The following is a 19254-nucleotide window of genomic DNA, read 5'->3' on the forward strand; positions in this document are numbered from 1 at the left end:
GGCAAGGAGCTTTGAGCCCAGCTGGTTAAACGCTGACCCTTGCAGGGAGTGAAGGCGGAGAAACCAACCCAACTGTTAACAGTTCTGTTCTCTCTTTGCAAGTGTCATGTTTTTGGAGGGTTTTCTGTCGTTTCTGGTGAGCTCAGCCAACTCTACAAATGCTAGCTAGGTGAAAAGAAAGCAGGGAGATGGTATTTTTCAGGCATTATTTTCTATAATTTGTAAGGAGACCGATAAACAGTCAGAGGCCCCAGTGTCACACCACAACTTCTGCAGCTTGGGCTGGCAAGTCCAAGGGATGGGATTTCATCCCACCAAAAGAAGTGTGGGTTCCACCGATGTCAGAGCTTTTTGCCAAAGACTTCAAAGCCAACGATTCTGCACTCTTGCCACCAAAACCGCAGCGCCTCTGAAACAGGCTGAAGCTTCTTACCCAGAAAAAGAAATTGAAGATGAAGAGCAAGTACTTGAGACAGATGGTCCCGCATGTTTCCTTCTTTTCGGTGTACTCACGCATCTTTCTGGCTTAGATAGCTCCTGGAAAAAAAAAAAAAAAGTTTGAGAAGCCAGTCAGTCATCATGCCCCTCCTCCCGAAAGGGCAGCATTATTCTCCTTCTGCAAAGACCTCACGCTTCCAGCCTTTAGCTGAACTAACACAGCGAGCGAGCCATTCAAGTGACTTCAGGGATGCTGGGCAGTGCTCGCTCAGATGAAGAGCTCTTGTATCCATCCGAGTGACCTACGCAGCACGAGCCCTCACAAAGTGTGAAAGCGAGGCAGATGGTACCAGCATGTGGCCTTCCTGTGCTGCCGTCCTCCTCCTCCTGTCTCCCCGTTCTGCTGTCACTTCTGGAGATTCATTTTCCTTAAGATTAATACTTGGGGGGGAAGGATCAGACCTACCGTGGTGCAAGCCCAGCACTTGCTGAGACCAAGCCAAAACCATGACTGGGTCTTTAGCAATTCTGATCACGGCTACTGTAAGGGAAATTCACCATAGTGCATGCTCACCTCCTCCTACTTAAAGTAAATGAAATCCAGAGCTGTTACCCAGCACGCCCCAGCACCGGGCTGACCACGGCATCGCACTGTTACTTCTGAAGCGGGGAGACAGAAACTCTGTCTTTGGCATTTACAGAATAATCCATCTCCAAAGAATTTCCTTTCCTCACGGATGCTCATTACAATTGCCTTAAATAGATCCCCCTCTAACTTCTGGGTATTTTTAACCTTTACGACTGTGACTGGGAATGTGCTTGTTATCCACCCAAACGCCCTATCCTTTTTGAACCCCAGCACTACGTTGGGGTAACGAATCCCCATCTTCACTCTGCTTATTTCTCACAGCCCTGCTCACCAGCCAGCTGTCTCCCGGGGTACTGCTCCCGGCTGCTAAAGAGGAAGCAACACAACCACCGGCTTCAGGCGATCTGACAGCATAAACCACCACTGCAGGTACCAAACCACCCCGAGTCTGTGGTGGGTCAGCCTCCAGGCAAAGCGTTAGAGAGGCGCTGTGCTCTGAGCTGGTTTCACCTAAGGAGGTCTGCAGCAAATGCAGCTCCACGTCACTTCGCTGCCTCCTGCTGATGCAAAAATAAATAATAAAAAAGCAAACATCCCCACTGCCTGACCGGGCAGCCAGGACAAAGGCACTGCCCGGAGCATCCCTGTCAGCTCTGTGAAGTTTGAAAAAGTACAAGCGAATCCTCACCATCTCTCCCTTCCCAAGAGCTGCATTCAACCCACAAAACCACCCTCTTCCCCCCCTCCCAGCCAGCGGGGAATGATACGAACACGTAGCTTTCTCTCCTTTTGAAGACCCTGCACCCTTATCAGGGTAAAAGGCTGTCCTGGACCAGAGAGCTCCCTGGAAGCAGGCAGGCACAGAGCCGGGCTCAGCGTGAGCCCCCCTGCTGCGTTCCCAACATCTGGCTTTACAGCCTGGCTTGCTGCTAGGAAGAGCAGCTGCCAATTCTGCAGCATAATTGTATTTTGTCTGCAGGAAATTGGTTCCTTTTGCTTCACTCCAGCCCACTCGGAAACCCCAGGCAGGTCTGTGCTTTAGAAACTACTAAAGCTAGCAGGGGGCGTGAGGGTGAGAACATGCCCAGCGGTCCCACCCGTGCCCCCTCGCCCTCCGCACGCAAACATTTTTCTCTAGGACAGTGTCTGACAAACCAGTTGGCAGCAGAAAGGACTTTCACTGGTGAAGAGAGCAGCTCTGGTGGCACGTAGCAAGGCGAATAACTCCCGGTCCTCTGGAAGGATCAGGAACTCCGGCAATGCTCCCACTAATTACCACGTTGATTAATTACCACGTTGCAGCACAGAAGCCTGGGGCAGGGGGAAGGAATGGATGTTGGTGGCACCGTGTGCTCTGAACAGACTTGCAGTTCTCAACGAGAAGCTGCCTTGTTCATGAAAGGCGACAGATTTACAGCTCCCAGAGGCTCCATTTAGCCACGGAACAGGAACGGCAGCAGCCAGACAAGCTCCCACAGCTACGCACACCTGCACAGCCCAAAACAGGTACCCCTCAAAGTATATGCCCCCCCAAAAGAAGCCAGCACAGGTATTTTCACGGATCATCATGCAGCAGGTGCTGGGCCCTAGCAAGGAACAGAGACTTGCAGCTCTTCCTGATCTGAGACCTCAGAAATCCGACCGAGCAGCATCTCGCTCTGGGCAAGGACCGGGCAGGCTGACAGCTCAGGTGATACTTGCAGGCAGATGACAGCGAGCCTGAAATTCGCCTCCACACCGCAGGTCCTGCTCCACCGAGCACTGCACACGGTGCCTTTCAGGTGGCTCAGCGTCGCTGCTGGGAGGAGAGGATTGATCTGCTTCCAGCACGCTGGCAGGGAACAGCTGCGGGTTTACAGAGCGCGGTGATTCACACGGGGATGGCAGGCCATGAATCAGAGAGCAATCAGGGCTGCCTCCTGTTTGATCTATCCTTCCCAGCCCCGAGCAGAGCTGGTGGCACTGGCTGGCCCTTGCAAGCTCACCGACTCACCCAGCGAGCTGCTCCCTCACCATGCTCGCCAGTTACAGCTGGGGTAAGGCTATGGGCGACAAGACCCGAAAAGCACAGCACCTTGGCGAACACGGGGGGCCGCCGGGCCCCAAGCAGCGTTCAGTGGCGTGGGCAGGGGCCCCTGGCCTCAGTCATCCTGATAACAGACCCTCAGAAGTGATACGGAGCACTCTCGAAAGCAGACAAGAGCAAGCAACGTTAATTAACACGCACAGCTGCGTTCTATTTCAAAACACGGAGGCAAAGGTCTGTTCTGAATCACCCAGATAATTATAAACGAGCTCTCCAGTGAACAGAAAACAGTGAGGCTTGCCACAGGGGTGTATTTACAGATGCATAAAAACATATTAATTAGACATGAGCTTGATAACAGGAAATGTTTTTCTAATTGAAAAAGTGGCTAAAAGACCAAAAGCACTTCCATAACGAAGTCCATTTGCTCCAATCCAATAGACAGTAGCTTCATCAGGAAGCTAAATTTAAAAAGAAATCTGGGAAAGAAACGCAGTGTAATTTAGTCACACAACCAAAAGAGGTATTTTGACGTTTATTTGCCAGAAATCAAGAGCAAGTTCCTACTGTGCTCACACATCACAACCTAAGTGTCAATGAGAAATAACGCTCTAAAACAAAATGCACAAAGGTGGGAGGAAAAAAAACATGGGAAAAACTCAGTGCTCAGCCTGCCGTGTCTGACCCCAAGCCACAGCCTCCCAGGTGGGTTAAGACCATGCGGTGCACGAGTGCAGGGGGCACTTCGAAAGTGAAACCCTTCCACGGCCTGATTTTCTTGGGCTCTCACCTTACTGATCCCGACAGTAAGGATGACAGTTCATCCTTAGGACAGGCGGGACAACAGGAACGCACCAGAAGCCGAGCACCTCCAGCTCCGGGTGCTGAGCTCTGCACGACACAAGCACCGCACAAACGGCTGTTTGGCTGCACTGAGGCACCCAAAATCTCAACGGCAGGGCTCGCTCTGCGATCCCACGTCAGAGCACTGTATTCTTCCTCGCAGACCCAAAGGCATATACAGGCACGCACCTCCATCTCAGCTCAGCAAGCACGTGGCAGGCACACACGCACACTCCTGCTGGCTAGACATTCATTTAGTCATCGCAGACTCTGCTCGGTACATCTGCCTCGACTTGCACAGGTACAGTACTTAATTAAACAGCAAAGAAATCCAGGGCTGCAGGCTTTTTCTGTAGACCCTGCCCTGCAGCAGCATCTGACGGATGGTAAAGAAACGATGCCAAAGCAAATGAAATAGCTCACAGGCCATTAAAAGCAACCAAAAAGAAAAGAAAGAAAAAAAGAAAAAAAATAAATCAATACTTAAAAACAATGAATGATGGCAAGAAAAATGGCATCTGATGTGTCAGTGCTGTCTCTTTTATAGATAATTGTTATGAACTGGGGCAAAAGAGAAGGTCCTACACCTCACACTGCACTCATCCCCATAACAAATGCCAGCAGTAAGCCAAGGAGAAGTGTAGCCCATCACACAAGAACGATGTGCTGAAGGAAATCCTGCTGCACCTACGCTGCTACTAAAGCGCAGCTCCCAGATGGCTGCAAATCCAACATTACCTGCCTCCTGCAAACACAGCCACCTCACGCAGCCTGCAGGCACGCTGCTGGCCTGGAGGGCAAGGTACAACTGCCCTGAAATCTATCTGAGCTGGGCCAGATAACTCTGGCCTTGAGGCAGCTCTCGGGAACAGAACAAACACGCGCTCCTCAGTGTGTGCCATGCAGCTGTGGGCCAGCAACCTACTGTCTTCAGCAAACTGAGTGAAGACCTCCTTCTCCAGCAAGGCCCGGCTCCAACTGTTGAAAACATGACCTCTCCATCCAAGTTCCCTCTCCAAAAACAAAACTACTGCCACTGCTGCTTCACCTACCCGACGGGAACATCTTTCGAAAAGGCCTCCAGCTGCTTATCAGCTTGCCAGCCCATCTCGCACAGCGCAGAGAGCGGCAAGAAGCCATTAGATCAAACCTTCCCCGCAGAGGAACTCCAAAGCTTTTAGTGAAGCGCTCCGATTTACACAAGCACTAAGTGCCATTACCCACCCCAAACTGCTGGCCAACAGGGGTCAACAGCCTCAACACTGACCTTTCCCCACCGAAGCAACCCACAGCTCAGTGCAGATCTTCAGTTCTCTTCAAGTGCTTTTTTTTCCCCACCCACTCTTCTGGCTGGCTCTGGTCCTCTGCCGGATCTGGGAAAGCTGAAAAAGAGAGGAAGAGAGACGGAGAATCATGAATTACGTGAAGGATTATCATGGGAATTGATATGTGGTAAGATGCTTTGCCATTAAGCACTCCTTTGAACAGAGAGCATATGGTTTTGGAGTACACTTTATGAACGCATTTGATTAAACTGGAAAGCGTGCACCGGATAATGGGGAGGAGCCAGACTGCACGGTAAAGACCTCCTGATGGCAGGAAGCTGCCAGAATGGGTCTGTGTTCGTGTCTGCTGCATCCTGCAAATGCATCCTGCTTCTGTCAAGGCTGTGTAGGCACCACGGTGACAGCTCGTTCTGGTCCAAAAGGCCCAGGAGAAACTCCATGAGAAAGCTCAGGAAGAAGACCCGAAGGTACAAGGGGGTGCTCTAGCTGGGGTTAAGTGCTTCGAAGTGATTCCTCCTAGCCCTGGCACTGGAGGTGCTTCTGAACTGCCTGGGAAAAGGGAAGAGGTGGGCAAACAGTGCCAGAATTCACTGCACACATCCACACTCTGCTCCCAGGGCTCAGGAGCCCCAGAAAACATATCAGGAAACAGAACTGGGCCCCTACAGAGAAAAAGGGTGCTGGGAAGACACTTGTTTTCTTCTTCCTCACTCCAAGAAACGTTATCAAAACAGGCTCTGCTGGAAAACAGCTCCCCTGGATTCCTCCACCACTGCCAACCCTCCCAGAGCAGGGCTTCCCCCTCGCAGTGCGGATGCACAGTGCTCCCTGGATGAGCAATAAGCTTAAGGAAGGTGCTTTCAAACCTAACAGTGTTATTTCTCTACAGCCTTACCACATTTCTGGCGGGCAGCTCGGCTGCATGTGCCTGCTGCACTGGAAAATGGCCTCTAATTGTGAGCAGCAGGATGGAGAGGAGAAGCAAACAGCAATTCGTCTCCTAGCCTCTCTATTTGGATACTGAATTAATGATCTTTTGATCTACACCCTGACAGTAACTCACTTCACAGCCTAAGGCTTCAAGTCTTTCATCTGTTGCCCCTCTGGGAAACGGAAGCAGTAATATTACCTGACTTGCCTGGGTGGGATAATGAAGTGTTTGCAAACCATCTGGGAAGAGAAAAAGGTTACTTATTATCAGATCACACAACTCATAACCATTTTAACTTATTATTATCTTCAAGGGGAGCTTCCTGCAGGCCTTTTTCTGAAGTAGTACAGACAGCACACGTTCACTTACGATCAGCTTGGTTTACCCCTGCTTCCATTCCCTAGGAAAAGCAATGCTCTGGTAAAAGCTAAAAACACGCTAATTCACTTCACTCTGTAGCCTCTAGACCACGGGAAAATCTCTGGAGAGAAACAGTGGAAATCCCAGCACCTGAGCCATTCAGAAATGAAAGTCCTACAGTCACAAGTTACAGAACCAGATGCGAGCCCAGGCTCCCCCTGAGCAGCCCCTGTGCCCTACCATTTTTATGTCTGCTTCACGCTGCTCCCTTTCAGAAGGGAAAAACGACCCAGGATGCAAAGCCGAGCGTTTCGTCTTCCGTTTCAGCACGCTGGAAGGTCAACGTACTCGTGCCTCAAGGGTAAAGAGGAAGGCGGGTCACAGGCAGAGGAGCTCCTTGTCAGGAATTTTCATTTATACTCGCGGGGGGACAGACACACAGAACAGATCTGGGTCCGAGTCCCTCCTCCCTGACACGTACACCAAGCATATTTCACTCTGCTGAACGAGATTCCCCAAGAGCCCAGCTCGGAAGCAGCCTGCACCTCCTTCTACCGCTGTCTAGAGGGACGATGACGTGCTGCTCAGCGCAGGGAGTCCCGGCCTCGCCTGCAGAGCACCCAGCACAGGAGGGCCTCACCCCGGCCTCAGGGCACTGCTGAGAAGCGAGAACACCAGGCAGCACCTTCCAGCCTGTTGCCGACAGGTCTGTGAGCAGTGGCCCTGGGAGAGGAGGAGACAACTCAGAAAGCCACCTAGGTTCAACAGGAAGGTCTCTCGGCCACCTCTGGCAGCCCCTGCTCCCCTGGGACCGCGCCTCTCCCAAGTCAGGCATCCAGCAAGGAGACACCAGGAGTGTCGGGTGAAGATCACTTAGCTGTTCCTCTCATTTCTTTCAAGACTGTACTCCACAGGGGAGGGAGTTACCGCCACAAAAATAGCAATGAGATCAGCTCCAAACTCGGCACGGGTATTTATGTTCAGCTCCACACGCGTACCTGTGTGTTAAAGGGCTTTGTGAGGGGGCAGCCAAACCCAGGAGAGGGGACGGCCGGCTTCAAGGCTGTACAAGACAAAAGGACCTTAGTGCCAAACTGATTTCATAATCATTCAAAAAAAAAAAAAAAGGAAGAAAGAAAGAAATTGAGAGAGAAAAAGTAATCAAGCACGTTTGTGCTCCAGAACTGCTCCACTACAAAGCAAACAAAACCCACTCGATAAGGTTATCTGGTCCTAGAAGAACATGTACAGCTAGCCTCAGAAAGGCTGTGCAGGTCACTGCTCCCAGAATCTGATAACCTGGAGAAAAAATTAAAAAATAAAAATAAAAAAACCAACCCCTCCAAATGCACAGGCCCTGGCAGGAGCCGGAAGGCAGGCCAGAGACCAGCACCCAGCGCATGATTAATGGGAACTCCTCCTGTGCCCGACAACATCAGCTTGTGCCCAATAAAGCCCCCTTTATCCCGGAGGATCCCCAAACACTTCACACTGTTTATACACAGGAACCACTTCACCCGTCATCGAGCTGAGGAGAGGAACAATAACCGTCTCTTTGCTTCCTCGCGCCGAGTGCCAGAAACGAGCGCCTGGTGCGTGTCAGTAGAGAGCTGCCGCAAGGAGGGTTTGCTGGGACAAGGAGCAGCAGCTCAGACAGGTCGGGGTGAGGCACGACAAGGCAAACCGTGCTCCTTACGGCCTGCTGGAACTCTTACACATTCTGTTCTCCCGTCTCTGCTCATGGGCACGGTGCTTTGTTTTGTTTTCAAAAGCCGGGCTTTGTCTGCACCGGAGAATTTACCAGTGGCGTTCAGCCACGTTTCTGAACAGAACGGTTTGTGCAGAATCAGCTCTCCTCCTGATCCCTGCCTATTAATTACGCTGGCATTTTCGGCTCGGCTCTCAGAAGCAAAGCCACCGGGTCCTCGGTGTTTTCATGGAACACGCTCAGAACCTCCCCTCCCTGCAGCCACGCCGGTGCTAGGACCAACAGCACACTCTTTATAATCCTCCCAGCCTCCACGAAGCTAGGCAGGCAATTCTGTACACGCATTCCTAGCGATTTCCAAATAATGCTGTGATCATACCCATTTGTTCTCTCTATAAATAGGTGTATTTTTCAAACAGGCTCAGTGCAAAGACTAACCTGAGGACATGTCCCACGCTGCAGCTAGCACGCAGTTGCTCAACACTTGGCTGCAGTCCCTTCGCAGAGGTGCTTTCAGTTTTATTCCCTACAAATCTCAGCAGTGAGAGGGCAACTAGCTAAAAGCCAGTAGATTTTCTACCTACCCACAGTATCGTCACCTTCACCTGACTTGGCTCACGAATGAGTGCTTGGGTTTTAAATCCCACCGGTAAAAATCTGCTCTGCCCTTTTTGGTGGCTGGTGTCACCACGGGGTAGGTTTCTAGCCTCTCCGTGAGATGCAGTTCAATAACCTCACTGCCTGAAAGGCCCTTCACCTCCTCAAGGCAACTCACCGAAGAAAAAAGGCAGCACAACAGGAGCACAGAGAGACTTTTGGGGAAGTGGCTTCCCCAGAGTCAGACGGGGCACTGGCAGCAGAGAAGAGCCGTGCATTTGCTCTCCTCGCATCTCAAGATTCATCCTCCCTGCGCCAAGCTGTTCAGCCCTCTAAGAGACCTCTGCAGAACACGAAGCTGTAAAACACAGAGCCTCCCAGGTACCCGTTAGCACTTCCAGGCCCGTGCCTGAGACACCTGACTGCAGACAGCATAGCAGCACGCAAGAGGCGCAGGAAAAGCCAGCCACCTTTAATTCCTGTGCAAAACTTGTTCTGCTTTAACCAGGCTGTTCCTGTTTGCACTTTGTGGTGGAAACGAGCAAAGCCAAAGTCCTTGAAATCAAAGCACGGATCTGTCCCAGGCAGCCAGCCGCAGCTCCAGCTGCACAAAGGCTGTATTTTAAAAGCAGCCGAGAAGGGGTTTGACAATGGAAACCGAGGTAACAGCCTTACCACTTCAGACACGTTGCTGATTAGCTCAGTGCCGGTGCCAGCTGAGCCGGAGCCAAGCTCTCAGCGTGTCGGCGATGGGTCCGGTACCTGCAGCACCAGGAGCGGGGCTGAGGGAACAGGGAGCAGCACGCAGCCGGGGCCGCAGCGAGACCTGCGGGAGCTTCCCCTCCTGCCCACGACAGCCACCTCACGCAGCAGCACCCTCGCACCTGGCATTAACCTCTTCTCTGCAGGCACCAGCAGGAACGGCTGAGGAGTCTCTTCTGGCCATCAGCCCTCACACATCCCCCGTGTCCCTGTCTCCGACGGGTCTCCTTTGGAGCGACCAGTAAGTGCTTTCGGGAGCTGTGTTCCTCTCCAGAGCTACAAACGCTTTACTAGAGCCAGATCAAATATCAAGCACAGCCAAGGGCAAATTAAGTGACATTTCATTTTCTGGAGCTGCGAGGCCGGTCCATCGGAGCCGTCTCTCTCTTGCTGCTACGGGAGCAATACTGAAACCCACGCCCAACCCATGCTGCACGGGGAGGCCTTGGAAAGGATCGTCCTTGCAGCAAAAACTAAACAACCCCCAGCCAAAAATAAAATGTTCCTCCCCCTTCCCCCTCGCTCAGACTGTAGTGATTCCACCAGAACCATTTACGCAGCTGTTTTTAGGCCAGCCTGCGAGCTTGCCGGGGAGGCATCAGCATGTGAATAAGTAACTGGAAGGCAGGGGCTGGCCTCAAGGCAGCTACTTGCTGGCCCTTCGCCAATGCTGCGGGCAGGGGAAAGAGCAGTCCCTGAGCCCAGCGCACACTCCAACCGGCTCTAAGGAAAGCCCCCAGCTACCAACCGCTTCCCTGAAACACCTCGCTCCAGTGGTCTCCGCTCGCGGAGCTGCCCCCAGCAGCACCAGGAGCAGGGCTCGCACGGGTGCTCCTCGCTGCTTGGAGCAAACCACAGGCAAAGGGCAGGAGACGCAGCTCTCCGTAATGGGGACAGAGCTATCAGCAGCACAGAAGTGCGCCAGGCTTCCCCAGGGCTCCCTCAGAGACTCACCTCCTTCATTTGGAGCAGGTAGGGGTAAGAAAATGGAAGAGGGTTGCTCTAACAGATGCCAGCACAAACCAGCTAGACTCCAGATGCAGCTGGAAAATCCCACGATGGATTTCTTCATCGATGCACCTTCATGTTATCCGAGCACTGTACGAACAAGCCTCACTACAGGAAAGCTTAAAAAGAGTTTGTAACTTCTTCTCCCCCCAAACCCCGAGTCATTTTTCAAGTCAGTAGGGACCATATAATCTCATTTAATCTCCTCCTATTTAAAAGGTTAAAACTGTAAAAGCTTAAAGCAGTCCATTCTACTTGTCTGGGACACCCCGGATTAACTCCCAAATACCAGGAAGTCTCAAAATAGACTGCAAGAGATGGGAGTAACCACATATTTCCTTCCCTCGGGAGCCTCTCCAAATGTTACCAGCACATGCTCAGCATGCAGATAACCACTGTGAGCTCAGCAAAACACAACAGGGCGTTTTTCTCTCTGTGTAAAAGATGGGAAGACAGCAAATGTCCAGCGCTGGGCAGACTCATTAGCCATCTCTCAAGGCACCCCAAGCCATTAGCAAGCAGAAGGGGAAAAGCAATCCACAGCAGGGTTCACTTGTAGGTTAGTTAAGACGCTCCATCAATCCTTAATCATCGAAAACAAGAAAGAGAAAAGCAAGGAGCCACAAAGATAAAAGTTTCCTGAGCACCTGAGTAACTACCTTCGCTTTGCCCTGAGTTTCAGTCAATACCAAATGCCCACTCTGAAAATGAGATCCCTCGAGGGCTTCCAGGAACAGGGGAACTCGGGAAACAAATGTCATTTCCCGCTTTTGATGAATTTAAACAAAACTCTGAAATTCACGCTGGAAGTAACCAAGAAGATCCTAGCACAGAAAATAATCCTCCTGTTACTGACCTCAAATGAGCGGGGGTTTCACGCACTGCTTGGGCATCAGGGCCACCTTCCTGCCACCCCGACAGCTCCTCACTGAAGCGGTGTACACGCGTAAAGCGGCAGCACCTGACCTGGTAACCACTGCTGGGTGCGCAGACACGAGGAAAGAAAGGTTATTTGATCAGTGTGATAGATGGAGAAGGGACCTGGGCTAGCCAGACACAGTTATCGAAGTCAAAAACTGTCAGGATATTGCTGATCTGCAGAAGTTATGCCCTTCGTAACAGGAAAACAGCTTCCCACCCACACGCCTATAAATATCTTGATAAGAGTTATGTTGATATAACCACGGTAATTGACATCGGGATACTCTCACTGCTCTTATCTCAGTAAGCGGGCTTTGTTCTCTCTTTTTGCTTAAGAACTTGTTCAAATTCCTGATGAGTTAGCGAACAATAAACACATTTACACGTAGAGGTGGATGCAGTACGGAAGTCCCTATGACAGCTACGCTGAATTTTGCTCCAGTCCCAAAGCACAGCTCGTGAAAGCAGAATTTTCTCCTCTAGCTGTGTCTGCTTTTCCCTTTCATAGCTGTGCTGTCAGAAGCCCGGAGAGCCATGAACCACGTTTCCCAATGCCCTGACCAACTCTGAGTGCAAATGGGAAGTTAACAGCCAGGATTTTTTCCTGTCTAAGTGCGGTGGCTTAAATTCCCATTTTTTTCCCCAGTCTGAGGACACATCCCACAGCAGGGGAGAGCCCTGGGGAGTACACAAGGCACAGAGCAGCCTTTGGTTAGGCTCATTCTGCAGGCACAGCACAGGGGCTCAGCAGCAGGCTTGGATCCCTTCCCTGCTCAGCAGGAGGAACGAGACAGTGACCTGGGGCTCCAAGGCGAAGAAGCCAGCCTGGTGGTTCCTCTTACCTCAAACACAGAGAAAGGTCCTGCTGATGGAAAAAAAAAAGAAAAAGAAAAAAAAAAGAAAACAATTGGACAAAGTAAATTGGAGACTACATGAGGCTGTGGCAAGTAATCTCATCTCTAGCAGACCTCTCAGGGCAACACTGGGGGCACACGGGACATGAGTTCCTCCCTTCTGGATTCCACTAGAGCTAAGAAGAGCCGCTGACATTCACGAGCCGTGACTCACGCCTGCCTCCTCCAGCACCCCACACTCACTGGCTGGCATGCCGGACATGCCAGCACGGCTGGCATCTGCAGGCTGGCTTTGGCAGCATGTAAAGTTGACTCAAACTGTTCTTCCCCCGTATTTTTCTCGAATGTTTCAGTGTTGTGGTCACCAAGGATCAGAGCACTCCCTGAAAACCACCACGCTGGCACCGCTGCTCCAGCACACTAGCAGGTAACAGGTCAGCAAAGCTCAAAACGCGATCCACTTGACACACCACAGAAACTCCCTCCCTGACATTCCTACCTCGGACCTCTCTCGGCTGCAATTTTTAGTGGGTTTTGTCAGTGGCAGAGCCAAACAGCCAAAGCTTTTCGCAGCCCTGCTGCGTCCGCGAGTGGCCAGCCTGCTGGGTGCTGTAGGGAGCTGCGAACCTCAGCTCACAGAGCTCAGCCTAAGTAAACAGAAAAGAATCAGTGCAGGTCTAAACCTCTGCGAACAAGGTTCCTAAATCATAGTTTGTCTCTAATGAGCTGCCAAGGACCTCCTGTTACCCTTCCTGATGCCCTCTCCTCACCCCGCCAGGCCAGCATCCCTCTCACAGCCCTGTAGGGAGCCACCTGCACCTTGCATGTGCACCAGACTTCTCCAGCGAGCAGAGAGCCACAAGCACCCGATCAGACCAAGGAATTTTGCTTAGAAGCATGAACCAAGCTGGTGATAGCCAAATGTGGTCCAGACCCCAAAACACACCCCTCTGTCTGACACACAATACCTGAAGTGAAAACTAGGAACCATCCTCCCGGCCCTTCTCCTGTCAATTTCTCCACCATAAGGGGGTAAGCGTTCCAGGGTGAGGGACCAGACCTCATTTCACCTCACCCATTTGCAAAGCACAGCCAGATCTTTCTCCTGCAGCACCTCCAGGTGTTTCTTCCCCTACACCTCTCCCTCTGCTATGTGGGCAAAACCACTTGGGAAACGTGCTGCGGACTTAGGAGATGTTAGGAGCGCACACCTCTCCCTTGTAGCTATAGGGACAAACTCCATCCAGGCACAGGACAACTCTTTACAACTCATTACAACTCTTTCCCCGGCTCCCCACAGGAACCCGGGTTGGAAACGTGAACTTTGCTCCTGTGTTCAGACCTGCCTCCAGCAGTCGATAAGAAACAAGGCTCAGTGCCAAACGTTTGATGTCGCCTGCTTCTGGCCCAGCAATAACGAGGCTTTGTCGGGAGAACCAGGAGCGACCCGTGGGCCCGAGCAACATCCCTTTTCACACCTCCCACACTTCTCTTTTCCGGCCTTTCCCAAGATTGTTTTGTCTCCTCTCACCTTGCTGCTTCCCACATCCTCTGTCAAGAAGTTTCCAAGACACGTTTTATACTACTCCCAGCTAATGAAAGTTGCAGCACGGATCTGCAGGTAGGAAAAGCACCTGGCTGGCAGCCTACCGAGGGGCAGGTGACTGGCACTGTGTGGTTAAACCTCTACTTGTCTGCCACAGGCTGTGGGTCAACACCCGACTGAATTTCAAGACCTACCAAGTACCCTTCCGCTAATTTCCATTAATTCCTGCTGTCCTGCCTTACCCCGCTAGGCCAATAGCCTGCCTCTACCTCCAGCATCGAGCAATGCACGACACACCTGCGGGCACACAAAACACACAGAGATACCTCTAGCTTCAGGAGGACCCCAGCTGGCACGTGAAGTGGCAGCTATTTATGTTTATCTTCTTCTTACCTCCAGCACTTCTCTGGCTAGCAGGGAAGAACCATAAGCACCCACCTAGCGAGAGGAATTTAGGTGAAAAGCAGGGACCCAGCCAGTCACACTGGCCCTGACCCCTCTTATTCCGCCACAAAGTGCCAGCCAGCGATTATCCTGCTGCTCCTTCTGCCGGGAATTTTATTACCCTGCAGCAGCCAGGGCTCGGGACTAATAGGACTGATTGAATTCACTCCCCGGGATGCCAGGCTGTTGAGATCACAGAGGAGTCTGACAGGCGGGACGGAGCAGAGCACTGGCAAGGAGAGATGCTCATCTGCAGCGCTGCTATCACAACGCTGGTATCTGCCAAGAGGGCCTGGCGGCAAACGGCTTCATGCCGTAGGGAGGGATGGTATGAGGCTCTCTGCAGACCTGGCAGATCACCTCATCTGCATCCTGCAGCCCTGCTGCTCCTCGCCTCTCCCTTTGCACTAGCAAAGTGCATGTGGAAGGAGGAACGGGAAAATGGGGGAAATTTCACAGTTTACAAACGGTGACACCATTCGTTTCACTCTGGCTTGGCTGCGGCAAGAGGAAAACGGTGTTCAGAGTTTGAAAGGAAGGAGGAGCAAGTGGGATGAAAGGAGGCCTGGCCTTCACCTTCAGCATCCGGAGGTTTTTCAACAAGCAGGACGACTAGGTTTCTGTTCCTCCCAGCCAAGGACGCTGGGATGTGCTGTCATTTCCAGGAGTCACGCTCCCCCCGGCTTCCCGTGACCTCAGCTGCTGGTGCACACGCTCAGGGAGCAGCTGGAGACAACCTAGTGTCAAACCCAGGAGCAGAGGAGAGAGGTACAAGAGGGTCTTTTCATGAGCTTTAAGGAGCAGGACTGACAAGGCCACTGGGGACAGCAGCAGTACACTGGGACATGAAATAGCAAAACTCCCCTTTTTGTTTTTTCAGGGTCAGTACACCCACCTTTTATCTTTCTAAGCTTCCTCCTTAGACAGAAGGCACAAGAAAACCACAGGAACAGTACAATTGCATTACAAGGGACCTGGAAAAGCCAGACAAGATCATTTGCCACACGCGCGTATACACATTGACATAGATGTTGAGTCCCACCTCAAAACTCCTTGAGTCCCCCAGGAGTTTTTGTGCAGTCCCACAGAAACACATAAACATACCTCAGCCTCCTATGCATAAGAAGTAGAGCAATGCATTCCTTAGTGCAGAAGCCAGACGTCACAGGAACAAGTAAATTTACCTGTGGGATGACCTAACTAAGAGACAGAGCTCACAAGTCAACCCCTTCAGGGCTGTCTCAAGAGCAAGGGAATCGTTGCTTGGTCTGCGTACGGGCCACGTAGGCAGCTGCAAATCAATTGTGCTACAATTTCTATTAGCTGGGAATAATATAAAACATGTCTTGGAAACTTCTTGACAGATAGCTAGCAATCCATCAGCCACCCCCACCTAGCATTTTTGCTCGACAAAGGGATACAAGCAGCTTTCTTCCACCCCCCTGCTGAAGAATGTCTCACACCCAATAGTTCAAACTTGAGGAGGCCACACCAAAAATGTCTTCTGCAGAGCCCAGATTTTGACTGTGCAAGCCTTACTGTACTGAAAGAAAAGCAACATCAAGTGTAAGGCAGAACAGCAGGAGACTGGCAGAGCAGTGCATGAGCACTCGCTTAAGCTGGGTGCATCGTTTGCAGTCAGAAGGAAGAGAAGGGGCCATGGGAGAAGAGAGGAACACAGCAACCCTGCAGACAAAGAGTGCCAGACTGCACTAGCAGGGGTCACAGCCCCGAGTCCTCATGTTGGTCAGCAAAGCTGCTGACACCACGCTCGGCAGCCAGCGGGAACAAAGCAAGGCAGTTCATCTCTCCCGTGCCGTGCTGCAGTCTGGCAAAACAAGCCGGGTTTCACGTCTCGTAGTACCACCTGGCAGCAACAGGTCGAGCAGTGCCACAAAGGGCTGCTGCTCTTCATCTTAGCCGGCACTAATGACAGCACAAGTCATTGTGTGAAGCCCTGGAGGGCAGGAAATGTAGTCGTGTTTATCTCAAACACAGACCTACAGCAAACCACTCTGACTCCGTTTCCTGCCCACTTTCAGGCTGGCACGGCACCTCCCTACTGCACAAGGGTGGGAAGCTAAAGCTTCTGTGAAAAATCATTTAGGCTGGTATTCCTTGCTAACTCAGAAGATGGGTTGTATATTAGGTCCAAAAGAAGGAGGGCCACAGTCCCAACTAGGCTATCAAACTTTCTCTTACTCAGTGCTCTTGGCAATGTCCCTAAGAGCAAGCCCTCCTATCACACACCTGCCTTGAGACAGGAGGAAAACTTGGCTGTTAAGCACACAAAAAACATACAGCGGGAAGGACTAACCACCTCAGCCACCAGAGTGAAACAAGAACAGCTGTCATACACGGGACATTACCTCCAGCAAACAGAAAAGGCATGGTCTTATTGTTCACTGCAGTCAACGCGGCGGAGGGACTGCCAGGACTTTCACCAGGCAGCTGAGGGCTGGGATTCTCCTCCACTACAGAAGGAGTCTACCAAGAAACTTTAAAAGAAGCCATCAGCCGCCCAACATATGTGACAGTTTTGGAACAAAACATGTTTTTTGCAGAAATATAGCACATGGACAGAAAGATGTTCAGATCAGGAACTCAAGGACATCATCAGGACACTACAGAGCAAGGGTGTAATCTCAGGATAGTTACACACAGAAGCCCTGAGCCTGCCAGCTTCTCCTCCTGACAACCCAAGCTCTCAGCAAGGATACCAGACTTAAAACACTGGAGTCTCTGAACAGCTGTAGTGAGCCAGAGCAGAAACTCATACCTGCAGGGCACCGTTAAGTCTTTGACCTGTCACCCGGTGCCTCGGGTAAAGCACAAGTGATGCTGTCCCACACATTACCCAGCTTCCAACAATTTTCCGATCGGGATCTTCTTGTCCTAGACACACAAACACTTGGCAAAGAGTGCAGATGAACGACAGGCTGTGTCAAACAAAGATGTATCAGTACTTTCTTTAGAGTTGTGGCTTTTATTCATACAAGTCTGAGGTTATACTAGGAATTTAGACCTGAGTTTACGTTAAAGACTACTAGGCTTTTACAAAACCTGCTTTACATGAATTCAACCACTTCCCATGCATGCTAAGCCCTGCTTACCCAGCAGTTGTCACATTGACACCTAATACTGTCTGTGGTCACAGTCAACATCCAACCTGGTTGGATGCAGAGACGTTTTACACAGCTCCTTTTCTCTCCACCTCAGCCCACAACAGCACAGAAGAGACAGATGCTATGCTCTCCCCACCACAAGTCGTTATCTTTGGTAGCAGTAAGAGTTGAACAGGACCGGGATGGACTTCTTTCTGAATGACAACACGCTACTGACACCCAGGCAGCATCTGACACACCAAAAGATCCCCTAAGAACCCAGGCAACAGCCTCACAGATGGCAAAGGAAACGTATTTTGGCAAAAGGGACTTGTTTCAAAACTGGTTCAACAAAATGGCAGCCCCTGGGCATTACCTCTGATGGGTGATGACATCTTAATTAACTCCTGTTCCAGCAGACACAGCCCAAGCTCTCAGAACAAGCAAGAAAGCAGTTTAGAGGGATGGAGGAAGCACAGCAAGGTACTTTAAGGGATGCTATAGAGTAGACTGAAATAAAAGGTAAATAACTTTAAAATCCAACAGGATACTGCAACAGGTTAATCACAAAAGACCTTGAGAAGTCAGATTTTATTTTTTATGTTAAATTTACAGCAGTTTACACTCTTCATAAGATGCCCTGGAGCAAAAGGCTACTGGGAAAGATCCCTCAGGGCAAACAGCACTACGGGGCAACAATAACCCACCGCTGGCGCTGATTCAGCTTCTGAAGGAAAGCAGTGGAACAGTGCCTGGGTTTTCCAGTAAGCCTCTCTCCCCCTCTTCTGCCTCCCACAGTCCTGCAAGTTTAACCTAAAGTCCAAGCCTTATTTTCACAAAAGGGCGCCTTAACTAGAGAAAGGAGGAGAAGTATTGTTTCACAAGATTACAGCAACGTTGAGCACCGTTCCTAACGCGCAGACCGTGCAAAGCTCCTGAAGCCCTCCGCAGTAAAGAAAAAACAACCAAACACCTTTTCAAACACCGCAAAGCACAGCGTGCGGGAAGCCCCGCACAGCTGCTCCGCGCTCAAGCAGCAAGCGAAGCAGCCCCGCGCCTAGCGCTGACTTTTGGCGACCACCGACGCGACACACAGGGCACCTCCCCGCGTGGTGGCCCGCAAACTCTGCCCCAATTCCCCCTTCTCCCCGTCCCCGTCCCCGCCGCGCCGCTCGCCGCCCGCCTCCCCTCAGCCCGCCCGGCCGCCATTTCGGGGCCGCCCCGCCTCACCCCTCAGCGCCGGGCCGCGGAGCTCCGCGGCGCCTCACGGAGCGGGCAGGGAGGGACGGGACCGCGGCAGGAAGGAGGGAAGGAGGAGGCAGAGAGGGCGGCCCGGCCCGGCACGGCTCGGCACGGCTCTGCCCAGCCCAGCCCCGGGACACCCAGCGGGCGCCGCCGCCCTAACAGGCTGTAACAGCGTGCTCTGGTAGCAGCGACCTCTGCCTCTCGCCACCTTTACCTCAGCCGCCGTTCCCATTGCCGCAGGCACCACATTGCAGCGAACTCCAGCTCTTTTTTTTTTTTTTTAAGGCGTCAGAGCTGCTCGTTAAAGAGTTTTCCGTGAGACATCCTGTACATCAAGCCCTGACTGGCACATTGCCTCATCCTTCCATTACCTCACTTCAACTTCAGTCCAAATACCTCCCCAGTAACAACCCAGTCCCGGAAGATCCTCTCCAGTAACAGCCCTTCTGGGACCAGTCCCAGATCCTCACCCGCTCCCCCGGTGGCTGAGGGGTCTCACGTTTTTTTAGGGGTGGGTGGGAAGAGAGGGAGAAAAGGCCAGGTTCGGACCTCCTTAGCCTGTAAACTAGAGACCCGTGTGCCCGACTAAACA

At 51.7% G+C, this 19254-nt stretch overlaps 1 protein-coding gene across 6 annotated transcripts in view; it reads right to left on the reverse strand.

The window, feature by feature from the left end:
- CD151 (CD151 molecule (Raph blood group)) overlaps positions 1 to 19026 on the reverse strand; it is a 31681-nt gene extending 12655 nt beyond the window's left edge. Inside the window, exons 1-4 of one of the 6 annotated variants that reach the window (XM_083839600.1) lie at positions 18648 to 18844; positions 6312 to 6352; positions 5164 to 5278; positions 434 to 537 (exon numbers count right to left, since the gene is read on the reverse strand). In XM_083839600.1, coding sequence (XP_083695726.1) covers positions 434 to 517 — 84 coding nt within the window. In that variant the 5' untranslated portion in view covers positions 518 to 537; positions 5164 to 5278; positions 6312 to 6352; positions 18648 to 18844. Of the gene's footprint in view, positions 1 to 433; positions 538 to 5163; positions 5279 to 6311; positions 6353 to 9453; positions 9602 to 10494; positions 10833 to 15208; positions 15288 to 18647; positions 18845 to 18876 lie in introns of those variants that run through there. The other 5 variants (XM_083839602.1, XM_083839599.1, XM_083839597.1 and 2 more) reach the window with 5 other exon arrangements.
- Between the last annotated feature and the right edge of the window lie 228 nt (positions 19027 to 19254).

This window comes from Anser anser (assembly GCF_964211835.1).
Source record: "Anser anser genome assembly, chromosome: 5".
Taxonomy (NCBI): domain Eukaryota; kingdom Metazoa; phylum Chordata; class Aves; order Anseriformes; family Anatidae; genus Anser; species Anser anser.